Source organism: Squalius cephalus (assembly GCF_949319135.1).
Source record: "Squalius cephalus genome assembly, chromosome: 5".
NCBI classification, from domain to species: Eukaryota; Metazoa; Chordata; class Actinopteri; order Cypriniformes; family Leuciscidae; genus Squalius; species Squalius cephalus.
In genome coordinates this window covers 50,073,937-50,088,936 of record NC_137126.1, presented here as the reverse complement: position 1 = coordinate 50,088,936, position 15,000 = coordinate 50,073,937, and the positions used below count along the sequence as shown (strand labels likewise).

The 15,000-nt window shown below is 37.0% G+C and overlaps 1 protein-coding gene across 1 annotated transcript in view; it reads right to left on the bottom strand.

Annotated features, from left to right (window-relative positions):
* Positions 1-15,000, bottom strand: part of cita (citron rho-interacting serine/threonine kinase a) — a 130,807-nt gene that overhangs the window by 46,141 nt on the left and 69,666 nt on the right. Inside the window, exons 14-22 of the mRNA XM_079871938.1 lie at positions 14,128-14,298; positions 11,800-11,853; positions 10,217-10,270; positions 9,345-9,485; positions 7,891-8,016; positions 7,416-7,511; positions 4,781-4,897; positions 3,358-3,467; positions 1,517-1,691 (exon numbers count right to left, since the gene is read on the bottom strand). Coding sequence (XP_079728064.1) covers positions 1,517-1,691; positions 3,358-3,467; positions 4,781-4,897; positions 7,416-7,511; positions 7,891-8,016; positions 9,345-9,485; positions 10,217-10,270; positions 11,800-11,853; positions 14,128-14,298 — 1,044 coding nt within the window. The remainder of the gene's footprint in view (positions 1-1,516; positions 1,692-3,357; positions 3,468-4,780; positions 4,898-7,415; positions 7,512-7,890; positions 8,017-9,344; positions 9,486-10,216; positions 10,271-11,799; positions 11,854-14,127; positions 14,299-15,000) is intronic.

Sequence of the window (15,000 nt, the reverse complement as noted above, 5' to 3'; positions counted from 1 at the left end):
TTCTTCAGTGTAATTCCTCAACTGCACCAAAACTACACTGGAAGACCTGCTTTTAACAGGTTTGCAAGTCTTCTGTCCTCTAACACTTATGTAACCAGTAATATCTTTCTGATTACTCCCATATTCTACACTAATAATGCCCTGAAATTTCATCAACCAAACATATTCAGCTAACATTAGTAATCGGTTTCGGCTGAAAGGCCTGAAGTCATTGACCGAAACGGTGAAGTTTAATTGACACTTCTCCAATGTTGTTCTTCTACTGTCAGTGTCTATTTCATGCAACATTGTGCACAAGCTACAACAGTTAAGCAAACAGGCTAGCATTATCGATTTCTCATTTTAATCGATCTTCATTTTGATGAACCGAGAACTTTTGGTCAATTATTATAGTCAATTATTTAATTAATTAGATTTAGCTGTAAAGTAGCTCTACAGATGACAACAGTGTCATTATTCAGCTCAATTCAGTTCAAGTTTAGTCCTCTTATCTGATAGTGCCAGTGGAGTCAAATCGATAATACTGAATATTAATGTGTTAATGTAATGTAAGACTTTTACAAAGTCTTGATGTTGTTAGTCTCTACTAGAACAGGTTTTCCTGCTTGAATGTCGATTATTCTCCTCATATTCTCCATTGTTGCGGCTCCTCTCTTCCCAGTCTGTCAGTAACGCTCTGTTTACTTCCTGTCTCTATGAAGCCCCTCCTTCTGAAAAGCACACTGTGCTCTGATTGGTCGGCTGGAGCAGTGTGTTGTGATTGGTCGAGCGCTTCGAGTGTGTTTGGGAAATGTCCCGCCCCTTTCCATAACCGCCAGTTTAACACACTACTAACTAACTCAACCAGGCCCCGCCCCTTTATTCTGCGCATTAATTATTATAATGAGGAATATTGTGATGTGTTCGTTCCCGGAAGAAACTCAAGATACAATGAGTTCAGAAACACTGACACTGATATAGAGAAGAACTGGAGCTTCTTCATGATCAAACAGCAACATTACAGACTAAAGAAAGATGAACATGGAGAAAAGCATGATAGGTCCTCTTTAAGTGTCTTTTAAAGGGGTCATCGGATGCAAAATTCACTTTTATATGGTGTTTGCATATAAATGTGTCTTTGCAGTGTGTGGACACCCACCATACATTGAAAAAAAAATCTAAAAAAAAAAAAAATGGTTTTAATCCTCAAAAAGCTGTTTGGATTTTCTGAGCAATATGATGCCAATATGACTGTCACGTATTAGCATATTTCCCGTATTAGCATATTTCCCATGGGTGTGCAGTTGCTCATCATTTAAAGAGACATGCACTGAAACGGGTCGCTGTGAACAGAGCTGTTTTACACAACCTTTGAGGAATTTTAACCAAAGTATGTTACAAACTTTACATGAACACCCTAAAGAATCATTCCAACTTGTGGAAAATGGGCATCCGACGACCCCTTTAACTATTCCCACTATTGTTCAGAGTGTGGGATACAGTGTTCAGCCCCGTGGAAGCGAGCGGATCCGCTCACCTCTCTCAGTCTGGTCTCCAGCTCCAGAATACGGCTCTTCCGGCTCTGCTCCTGTTGGCTCATCTTCTCCAGATGTTCCTCTAGTTTGGCGTTCTGGGCTTCTAGTTTTCCCGCCTGAGACTCCAGGTAAAACTTCTGCTGCCGCAGCTCTGAGATCATCTCCTCCTGAGCTTTCCTGGGAAACACCAGCACACACACACTGTGGTTCACATGCGGATCTCGGCACATGACCTTTAAGATGTTTAAGTGTTAAAAGGCCTTGATTTCCAGTAGGAGGAGTGAATTAGATTTCTCCTTCAATAAACTCATTTCAGAAACATCACTGCTGCTTCTCCTGGGAGGCATTTCTCGAAAAAAACAAATTGTTTTTGTTTGGCTAAACTGCAAAACGTCAAATATTGCAATTCCTCCGTCAGCCATTAAATCTAAAACACTCGATTTAAAAGTCAAATCAAAGTTTGTAATGATGTGATTCAACTTGTAGCTGTATGATTTGATTTTTTTAAAGCCCCCCTGTGGTTAAAATCCAGCTTTTAATGTAGTTTATGTGTCTATGTGGTGTTTTTAATCTGCTTTAAGACAAAGCATGTGTAAGTTCATAAGTCGACAGCATTGCTGAGTATTTCCTCCTTAAAACTGCAGTGAACCAAAGACAGTCTCAAAAACACGCTTTGAAATCGCTGGTGTTTCTGACGTCACAAACTACCTTGTAACCAATCAGATCAACGTGTGATCGTCAACCAGTGGATCTCTGAGCTGAGGGAGTGAGTGGAGGCGGGGCTCATTTGCATATTCATAGAACCGCGCATACTAAATGAGGCGAGTGTGTCGAGTTACATTCAAGATATTTTAAGGCATGAAGACATTTTAAAGGAAAAACTTTGAATATGTAATTTTGGTGATCAAAGATGAGTTTTAAATGATAAAATTATTGACCACAGGGGGACTTTAAATAATGCTATGAGATGTTTTAAAAATGATATTTTCCATATTGAAGTGTTTTTGCAAAGCGAGCGACCTACTCATGTCTATTATCATAGAAATTACATATCGCAGACTGTCAGAGAGTTGATTAAACGATGATTATACAATTTTTAAATTAATCTAAACTCATTCAAATAATCATTCACATGCTTTTCTACAACTAGCTTAACCAGAGTTACTTCTAGAAAAAGTTCACTCTGCTGCTTAATTAAAAAATAATAATAACACACAATATATGACCCTGGATCATTGAACCAGTCTCGAGTCGCACGGGTTTATTTGTGGCAATATCCAACAATACACTGTACGGGTCAAAATTATCCATTTTTCTTTTATGCCAAAAATCATGAGGATATTCAGTAAAGATCATGTTCCATGAAGATATTTAGTAAATTTCCTACCGTAAATATATCAAACATGTATTTGTGTGAGTGAATGCAGCACAATCGCCAACATAAATGAACAACTTTAAAGGAGATTTTCTCAATGTTTCGTTTTTTTGCTCCCTCAGATTCCAGATTTACAATAGTTGTATCTCGACCAAATATTGTCCTATCCTAACAAACCACACATCAATGGAAAGCTTTGTCTAATGCAAATGTACAAATCTCAATTTCAAAAAGCTGGTTTTGTGGTCAAGGGTCACATATATTGACCCGCGTTCTGTTTTCTATCCTGTGACGTGCACATTTGTAATTAAATAAGATGAACACAAATCCACCAGGGTTCGACAGAAATAAGTGAATGTGGAACCAAACCAGCCGCACTCGGACCGCAGGTACTGATAATAACCCAGTCAGGAGACAAGCCTGAACCGGGCCGGTTTCTGGTGTGTGACATCATGTTTGCGCTCTTACATGTTTTTCTGTGTGTAAATGCTGCTGTTGGCCGCCAGTTTATTGGCCTCGGAGAGCTCGGCGATCCGCTGCTCCAGACTCTTCATCTTGTTGTCCATGGCGTTGATGGTCTGTGGAGAGAAACATGCTCTGAATCCAGCAACAGATGCTCGCTGTTTGAGAAACCAGTTTAGAAACATCATCTGTTGCTGCTAGTGTTGTAAATTACACACTGGACTTTTAATAACAGGACATCGAAGCCCATAAGATGAGTTCATTAAAATTCAAAAAAAATAAATAATTCAAATTTGCATGGCTGCTAATGATAAACTCTTCATAAGGAAAACTTTATTTGTTAGATGGTGTTCTAGATGCAGTGTCACACGGTGAGCATGTGAGTCTGGGATCAGCCATACGATAGGAGACGCTAATCTAGTTAGCTAAAGTCTAACGGGATAACTGGATGAAGGGCTGAAGGGCTTGAAAATGAGAAGAGCGAATCTCATCCCAAATATCAAATGATACAATTATATATTATATTATCATAAATCAAGAAATTATATGACATCATTCTAATATAATTTACACATAATTTAATGTTTAAAATCAATAGTGATGCACGACATATCGGTATCGATAAATAATGTATTATTTCCTTCAGATGCGCACTGCTCAACATGATGGTTTTGAATTGCTTTAAATATGATTGGAATCAAGTCTGTCATATCAGCTACATAAAATTATATTGAGAACATTATTATAATTGTGTGCGTGAGACGTGGATTTTACTGGAGAGACTTTTGTTTTTATAATCAGGATCTCAAAACTTATGAATAAATTTATTGTCCCATATATATCGGTTATCGGCTTCCAAATATAAAAAATTATCGGTTATCGGCCAAATTGTTCATATCGGTGCATCCCTAAAATTAAACATGTCAACTCATCAGTTAACACATCCATTTATTACCCATAAAGCAGTTATTTGAGATTGAGTTAAAATTTCAATCACATTTTGCTGCTTGAAATTTAAGTGCTTGAACTGCCATCAAATGCACAATACTGTGTCTCTTTTTCAGGTGAAAGAATAAAGAATATTAAAAAAACATTGTTAAAATGTGAATGCTTGTGGGTTTAATCAGACTGCATTATATTATATTATGAATAATTATATAAATATTAATATTGCATCATTACGGTAAAACATAATTTGTATTATTATTTTATATATGATTTCAAGCAATCATGTCTTGGCTTACACTGTGAGTAACATGAACAAAACAGAATTAAACTGTAAACCGCAATAATTCATAAGACAACTGATCATCAGCACGAAACTCCTGATGTGACAGGCTTCAGTCCTCACTGGATTCCAGTAGTTTCAGATGATCAAGTGTGTCTAGAGCGAACACGACTGAACCTCAGATGAAGACGAGACACTCACGGCTTTCTGCTCGCTGATGAGTTTGCATTTCTCACGCGCCTCTTCCTCGTGCTGAGCTCGCTTCTGCTCCAGACCGTCTTTATCAGCCAGATCTGCCTTCATCTGAGCCTCCAGAACCTGCACACACACACACACACACACCGTCACCAACATCGCTCAACAGCCCGGCTCACTCAGATACGGATGAGAGTTCTGATGAACTCTGAATGGATTTGAAACTGATGTGAAAATCTTCCCTGAATGATGTTTTCTGATGTTCAGATCAGTGTCGTTCACATTATCATCGAATAGAAACTTCTCTAAAGTGTTTGCTGTGGCGTTTACAGACACGGATTGATTCTTTGTTATCAAATATGACACTGTACACAAACACAAAGCACTGAATTTATGCTTTTCAAGCAAAAATACTTTTTGTTTATAGATTTTATTAATTTTTATAGAGTGAGAATAAAAGTCTGGCATTTAAAGTCTTAAAAAAAGGAAAAGGTCATTGAAGGAACACAACAAACGTTTTGATTAAAGATTATATAATCTATAAACTACCGTTTAAAAGTTTGGGGTTGGTAAGATTATTTAATGTTTTTGAAGGTCTCTTCTGCTCACCAAACTGCATTTATTTGATCAAAAACACAGTAAAAATTGTGAAATATTATTACAATGTAAATCATCTGTTTTCTATGTGAATATATAGTAAAGTGTAATTTATTCCTGTGAATGTTCAGCATCATTACTCCAGTCTTCAGTGTCACATGATCCTTCAGAAATCACTCTAATATGATGATCTGATGCTCAAGAAACATTTATGATTATTATCAGTGTTGAAAACAGATATTTACATTTTTATTTCAGGATTCTTTGATGAATAGAAAGTTCAGAAGAACAGCATTTATTTTAATTAGAAATCCAAAAAAAAAAAAAATGTCATGTGACATATCCGTCCGCGCACACGAAAAGCCTGACAAACAGCGTTTTAGTACTAAACTAAGTTATCTTTCACATCTTATTGCACTTAAACTGTCAAATACACACCATGTTTACATAAACACAGTCAGTTATGTATTCAGTGAACATAAACAGTTTGGAGAAAACCAGATGCGGTTCTGAATATTAGATCCAGTATATTAGATCCTGCTTCCGTCTGGGTCATTTATGCGGATCAAACAACAACAGACTGAATAACTTCAAGAATTAATTATTATTAAGTCTATGTAGTGTTTTATTTATTTAACACTTTTATATTTTGTTAACACTTTCCCCGCCAGCGTTTTGAACAAAAGTAGCCAGCACCAGCGCTTTTGATCATTTGCACAAGTGTCATGGTCCCCAGAATATTTGGTTGTATGAATATCTGAACATGCAATAAACCAAAAGAAATAACAAACCCTCTCCTATTAAACAAAAAAACAACCCCATTTATTCTAGCTTCATGCATTATGTTTTCATCAACACTTGAATGTGGGTAAGTTTCATAAAAAACATTAACATTTTGAGCCAAAAACTTAAGAAAATCGTGTTTTAGTCAAAGACTACACCCGGATCAGATTCAGAACGATGATCGAAACACAGATCGAGTCCATCAACATTTCATTCGCTAGCATTATGCAGCTTTGATGTATATGCCGTTTAATGTTGATGGCGGGGAAAGAGTTAGCTTGTAAGGCTAGGGAAATGAAGTGCTCAGGCACTTGCAAATAAGTCAAACCGGAATAAAAAATTGGGGATAAACTCATGAATCGTGATTTTTCTGAAAGAAATCCTGATGTGATGTTTTGCCGAATCGCCCACCGCTAGTCACTGACAGCAGAACAAAGTAGCAATGCATCTGTTATGTTCCTCTTCCATTAACTGACTGACTGGCACACAGTCATCAGCTTCTGACTGTCATTAGCTGCATTTCTATAGCGTTTTATACAATACATATTGTTTTTTCAAAGCAGCTTCACAATAATAAACGGGAAAATAATGAAGCATCAATTATGATGCTGTAAAGCAGCTCTAAGAAGACGTGTGTCATTACTCCAGGGTTCGGACAGATTCTGGAAAATCAAATTCCAGGACTATTTAGGACTTTTCAAGCACTACAAACAGAGATTGCATTTATCAAACAATATCTTTATTATCTTTCAAATCCTAAAAAAAACGTTTAAATAGATGAACTAATAAATTACTAATAATTGCATATGCAAATGCCATTGAAAGGATTCCCAGCTACTAATTTTATTGATGTAATGTAATCTGTCTGAATGCGTGCTAATGTGTTTCTTGCCTGATACTGTAAACTGTCATATCCTTTTGTGTTGAATATTGTCATATTATCTTTTTGTGTTGTTGTCCTCCTGCCTCGGGACTACAGGTGAAAATTAGCATTTATGCTGTAACCTGGCTCATTTACAGTCTGTACAGAAATGTAAGATTGTTCATTAATGTGCAGTCTCAAATAAATAAATAAATAAATAAATAAAGCAAGTACTTCTTCATAAATATGTCTGTTTTCAAGGGTTTTCCAGGACTTACATCTCAGAAAGTCATATTCAAGCACTTTAAGCACCTGTACGAACCCAAACGAGCTCAATCCAGCTATGAGCCGCTCTAGAGAAGACAATAGTGTGTTTATTCCTCTCAGTTCAAACCTTACCTTGATTTTGTCCTCATAGAGCCGCTCTTTCTGCACCAGATGAGCTTCCATCCTCTGAGCCGTCGCCTGCGTGTCCCGCAAGTTTTCCTCCAGCTCCTAAACACACACACACACACACAGCGTCAGGTAACACACACACCCAGCGCTGTTTTAAAACCCCATCAGCAGCAGAAGTGCAGAAATGGACTTGCTTTGAGAAGCCGTGTGCTGGTGGACGGGACGGCCTGAAGGTGTGTGTGGTCCTCATCGAGAGGTGAAGAGGTGTGTGTGTGTGGCAGCAGATGGGACATCTCGTTAGTGTGAGTGTGTGTTCTGTTGTTATATGCTAATCTGCAGGAAACTCAGATGCACAAGGATGACGGTGCAAAGACAAACGTGAAGAGAGACCTGTGTGTGTGTGTGTGTGTGTGAGGTCAGCTGGTTAAGGAGGCGTGTGAGTGGTTTAATCTTTGCTAGTCTGATCCGTCTCTCTCACCAGTATCTTCTCAGCCATCTGTTGGATCTGTTGGGATTTGGTCTGGATGTCGTCCTTCAGTTTATTCTCTCGCCGCTCCACCATCTCCAGACGCTTCACTTGGTTTTCCAAAGTCTTTCTGCCCTCCTGACAGGAACAAAGTGATGATTTAACACTTATTACAGGTTCAGGAATACAACTGTCTAATTCATATTACACACCAAAATCACAAGAAAGAAATTATATTTCTCATAAAGAAAATTAAACCTGTTTTTGGCACCATTAAGATTTATTTTGCATTGAATTTGCATGACAATTAAGCATATTTATCCCCCATAATTACTGTAATTCAAATATGTATTAGAGCAAAACACATCATGATAGTATTATCTGTAGTATACACTACTGCTCAAACGCATTTCTAATGAAAGAATTTATTTTTACTAATGGATGCATTCAATTGATCAAGAAAAAGTTCTATTTCAAGTAAATGCTTTTTTTTTTTATTTCTATTCAATCAATCAATTCTGAAAAAAAAATCTTTTCAACACTGATAATAATCATAAATGTTTCTTGATCATCAAATCATCATATTAGAGTGATTTCTGAAGGATCATGTGACACTGAAGACTGGAGTAATGATGCTGAAAATTCACAGGAATAAATTACACTTTACTATATATTCACATAGAAAACAAATGATTTACATTATAATAATAATATTTCACATTTTCACTGTATTTTAGATCAAATAAATGCAGCCTTGATGAGCAGAAGAGACTCAAAAACAAACAATAATAAATAAAAAGTGTGAAGTATTTTATAATATAATGCAATAAATACTGTATTAAAGTAATGAGCTCTAATAATAATCATTTGTAGCACTTTACAATAAGGTTCATTAGTTAACATTAATGTATTAACTAACATAAACTAATCATGAACAATACATTTGTTACTGTATTTGTTAATCTTTGTTAATGTTAGTTAATAAAAATAAAGCTGTTGATAGTTAGTTCATGTTAGTTCACAGTGCATTAACTAATGTTAACAAGATTTTAATAAAGCATTAGTAAAAGTTGAAATCAACAAAGATTAATAAATGCTGTATACGTGCATTATTAGTGCATGATAACTAATGAACCTTATTGTAATGTGTTACTTAATCATTACTGAGAATATGACAATTACTTAAAACTGACGAGTAAAACATCCAGATTTATTACATCAATGAAAATGTGTGGTAAATGAGGCTAATTGTCATGCAATAAGGCCCCGTTAGCTAACATTGGTTAATGCATTAACTAGCGATGAGCAACGCATCTGATCAGACATTAGTCTATTATGATAACACTGTCAGTCGATTCACAGATGCTTTAACTCTCTCTTCTCTCAGTCCCACAATGCACCAGCAGCCTTGTCAAGGCGTAATATTCATGATGTGTCTGTCTAGCATGTGTGAGTGAGCGCTGTACCTCGGTCTCCCGCAGGCGTCTGCGCAGGGTGTCGCTGGGGTCAGATTTACTGCGCAGACGCTCCAGCTCTCGCTCCAGACGCTCTTTGGCCTGACGGATGTTTTGCAGAAGCTCTGTGGCTTCAGTGCTCGCCTTCACCGCCTGCGGGGTCAGAGGTCACACATGTAGCGCTATGAACTGCATTATACACGTGTAGTTCTAGGCCAAGAGGTCAATCTATGATATTATTAATATTAATATACAGTATAATGTAACAGACAGGCATTTTCTGACACTAGAACATTCATATTACACATCAAAATCAAACTAAATTATATTACGCATTAATAAATTAAACTTTTTTTTTTTTGATTGGTGACATTATTTTCATGAAATTAAGCACATTTAACCACAAATCACTGTAATTCTAATATGCATTGAAGTACAATAGATCATGGTAGTATTTGCTGTATATTTTTTAAAGAAATTAATACTTGTATTCATCAAGGACACATTAAACTGATCAAAAGTGACAGTAAAGACATTTATAATGTTACAAAAGATTCTATTTCAGATAAATGCTGTTCTTTTGAACTTTCTATTCAAAGAATCCTGAAAAATAAAACGTTTGACAGTGTCCACATAAATATCTGTTTTCAACACTGATAATAATCATAAATGTTTCTTGATCATCAGATCATCATATTAGAGTGATTTCTGAAGGAGCATGTGACACTGAAGACTGGAGTAATGATGCTGAACATTTACAGGAATAAATTACACTTTATTATATATTCACATAGAAAACAGTTATTTTAAATTGTAATATTATTTCAAATTTTTTACTGTATTTACTGTACTTTCAATCGGATGAACCAGAAGACACACGGTACCTTTGAGAGCTTGTCCTGCAGCTCCTGGATCTTCAGCTGCTGTTCGCCGTTGGTCTGAAACACAGAATCCTCATGAAGTCACTCTTATTACACACACTGTGACGATCACAGCAGACGAGTGTGTAATCACAGGAAATTAAACGTCAGCGCATGTTAAGTCATTGACGGAGACATACAACTGATTCAAAGAGACGTTTAGCACCAGGACGGCGAGGAAACTATAGAGATGATCACCGGGAAGTGCATCTAAAACTACAATAAACTGTGATTTATCGCTCACTATATCATGTATTAATGTCATTATTTATTATTGGCATCAGGCTGAGATTGAACACAAGTACTATTAGGGCTTTTGTGTTTCACTGCAAACCGTGAAACTCTTTTCATTTGACAGGATTCAAAGTAGCCTACTGAACAATAGCCCATCATAACGCACAGACAAAACAAAAATACATAAATATATATATTAAATAAATAAATAAAATAGGAGATGGACAGGACACCTGTCGAGACTTTCTCTGTGTATGGCCCGAGATGGAAAATAAAATAAAACATTACATTGAACAAGAAATAAAATATATAAAATAAAAAGAGCTTTCCCTGTATATGGCCCAAGATGGAAAATAATATAACAAAATAAACATCCAATTAAACAATAATTAAATGAATTTATTATAATATAATAAAATATATAAAATAAAATGAGCTTTCTCTGTATATGGCCCAATAATGGAAAAAAATAAATAAATTAAACAAGAAGTAAAAGAAGAAATATAATAATTTAAAATAATAAAATAAAACATTATATTGAACAAGAAATAAAAATATATAAAACAAAATGAGCTTTCCCTGTATATGGCCCAAGATGGAAAATAAAATATAACAAAACATAAAATAAAATATTAATAAAAATAAAATAAAATAAAATAAATAAAATAAAAATATAATAATAATAATAATAATAATAATAATAATAAACCCTAAAAGGTTATTAGGTCAAGTGCCATGTTATTGGTAAACTACCCTGCATCTATATAGAGCTCTGGTAATGAATGTCTGTCTATATGTCGAGTATCAGTAGTGCTTGACTGTCTGGCATTAATAGATGAGCTTATCATCACATTTAGAAAAACATTTATTCACGCAGAAGAGTGTCCTCTCAAAATGAAGCTACTTGACCGGAGAGAGATTTCAGTATGAAGAGCGAAGTGAGCATCATTGAGGATGATTGACACACACTCACACACAATAACTGTCCATGAGTTAAAGATTGTATTATTTTCTGTGGTTTTGGAGGTCTAGAAATCACAAATTTAAACCTGATATAAATGAGCTGGTTTATTAATAATAATAATAATAATAATAATAATAATTCAGCACCAGTGTGACGTTACTGTGACGGCTCTGTGGACTGGCATCATGAGATCAGTTTAAAGCCCACAGGGACGTCCAGTCGCTTAGAGTCGTTTGAGTCAGATCTGATGACGGATGAATTATTGAGACTGCTTTAATTATTCACTCAGAGGGACACCAGCAGATTTCTAATGACTTTCAGTCGTCGTGTGTCTGATGGTGATTTGTACCTTGTCGAGTTTAGAGAGCAGCTCCTCCACCTCCGCTTTCCCCTGTTCCTTCGCCTGGACACACAAACACTCACAATCACACGACTGGATCATAAATATCAGCAATATATCCAATCACATTATCGGTCATTAACGTGCACATGTACAGGGATGCACTGATGTCAGAATATTATTTTCAGTATCAGTCGATTGTTTAATAACAGCCGATGATCAGGGCCGATTACATCCTGACAATCAAGAGGGAGCAGAAAAACATCTTTATACTCATAAAAACTCACACTGTGTGTCAAGAACATCTCTCGAGAGTTGAGTTATGGGCTGTTTAAAAAATAGAGACTTTTTGAGCCTCTGAATCAGCCGTAGTTCGTGTGTGTGCGCAAGTGTGCGATTGCGAGTGATTGTAAGCGTGTGTGCGTGAGTGTGAGTTTGTGTGTGCGTGTGTGAGTGATTGTGAGTTTGTGTGTGCGAGTGAGTGTGCATATGAGTGTGCGAGTGATTGTAAGTGTGTGTGCATATGAGTGTGAGTTTGTGTGTGCGTGTGCGAGTGATTGTAAGCATGTGTGTGTGAGTGTCAGTTTGTGTGTGTGTGCGCGAGTGTGTGACTTCTAGTTTGTGAGCGTGCGCAAGCGTGTGTGTGAGAATGTGTGTGTGTGTGAGTGTGTGTGAGAATGTGTGCGTGTCTGTGAGTGTGCGTGTGTGGACCAATAATGGTTCTTCCAATATCTGCTTGTTTGTTTGTGTGTGTGCGTATGCGTGTGTGTGTGTGTGTGTGTGTGTGTGAGAGTGTCTGTGAATGTGTGAATACCGTGTGAGTGTGTGCGCCTTCTTGTTTGTGAGCGTGCGCATGTGTGTGTGTACGTGTGTGAGTGTCTGTGAGTGTGTGTGTGAGTGTCTGTGAGTGTGTGTGGGTGTGTGTCTATGAGTGTGTGGACCAATAATGGTTCTTCCAATATCTAGACAGCTATACAGTGACCAAGTACTTTAGTGCGCACACACACACACACACACACACACACACACACACACACACACACACACACACACACACACACACACACACACACACACACACACACACACACACACACACACACACACACACACACACACACACACACACACACACACACACACACACACAAGCATCACACGTCTGGACTCTCCCACTCGTTCTTTATTCCGTCTGTTGTTCTCATGCCAGATTACTCAAATAACTCATGTAAGTCTGGGAAGGATTTAGTGATCAAAATATGTGACAAATGAAAGTTCTTATATTTGAGCTTCTTCTTTCTCCAGATTTAATCCCAGCATGCCTTTAAGCTCCACTCCATTACAAATATCTCTGTTTTGTAAAGGAATTCATACATGTGCACAATTTATAATTTCCTACAAAACTTCTCTCTTAAAATTTCAAAAGATACAGGTGAAAATTATTTATAATCATGAGCAACATAAATTCAGTCTATGTAAAGAAAGATAGATGATAGAAAGATGACAGACAGATAGATAGATAGATGATAGATAGATAGATGATAGATAGATAGATAGATAGATAGATAGATAGATAGATAGATAGATAAATAAACTAAATATTAGACATTAGATAATCTGACAAAATTCTTTTAATTTTTATATATCTTGTACAGAGATGAAATTGCATCTCTTTATCTCTATAGTAAATATTTTGTTATATTATTTAAATATAATAATTACTGGTTAAGTATAATAAATCATTAAGTGACATTGTTCTGTTTTATTGAGTCTTTCGGTGGTTGAACTGATCGAACGATTACTAGAGACATGCTTGACTTCAGGAAGTGTTACTGTATCTTCCATCACTCCTTCTGATGTTCACGGATGTGTATTTGCTGCTGTAACTAGTACAGTAGTACAGAGAGTGATCTGTCACGTCACATTCAATTTATTGTTTGAATTTCGTGATAAAACGCACTCACACACATTCTTGTACATCTCTTTATGAGGACATTCATTGACACAATGCAATCTCTAGCCGCTTACCCTAACCTTACCCATCACAACTGAGTGCCTAACCCGACCCCTGACCCTAAACCGACCCTTGACCTCATTATAACCTGATCCCTAAAACCAAGTCTTGACCCTCAAACACATAAAAGGCTCTCAGAAACTGAGGACCGGCCAACATGTCCTCACTTTACTCTCTTAGTCCTCACTCCAGTGGTCTAAAACTCAAACTGGTCCTCACAAAGATAGTTGTACAAGTACACACACACACACACATACACACACACACACACACACACACACACACACACACACACACACACACACACACACACACACACACACCTTCTGTATCCTCTGCTGGTATTCGGCTGCTTTCCTCTTGAGCTCTTCGCTGGTCTGTCGTGACTCTCTCAGCTCGGTCTCGTACAGGTCGCTTCGTCGGCGGGCAGCAGAAAGATCCTCCTCCAGCTGTCTGACGGTCACCTGCATCTCCTCCAGCTGAGCGTGATACTCCTGCACACACACACGTCAATACACCCCAAGAAACATCAGCTCAAATATGAAGTTCATGCATGTTCGGCACGTTTACGTACTCACACATGCACACAAACACTCACGCACCACAAGTTTACACACACACACGCTTACCACACACTCACGCTCACAAACTCACATGCATTCACACACACACACACACACACACACACACACACACACACACACACACACACACACACACACACACACACACTAAGAAACATCAGCTCAAATATGAAGTTCATGCATGTTCAGCACTTTTACGCACTCACAAACACACTCACGCACACACAAGCTTACACAAACACATGCTTACCACACACTCAAGCTCACAAACTCTCACAAACTCTCACACACACACACACACACACACACACACACACACACACACACACACACACACCGAGAAACATCAGCTCAAATATATGAAGTTGTGCACTGCAAAAAAAATGCTTTTCTCACTCAGTATTTTTGTCTTGTTTCCAGTCAAAATATCTAAAAATTCTTAAATCAAGATGCATTTACTAGAGGAGTGAAATGACATAAGATATGTCTTGTTTTCTGGAGAAATAAATCTAAATTAAAACAAGCTAAATGATCTGCCAATGGGGTAAGAAAATTAATCTTGTTTCTGTTTGAATTAACATTATTTCTCTGACCCCATTGGCGGATAATTTT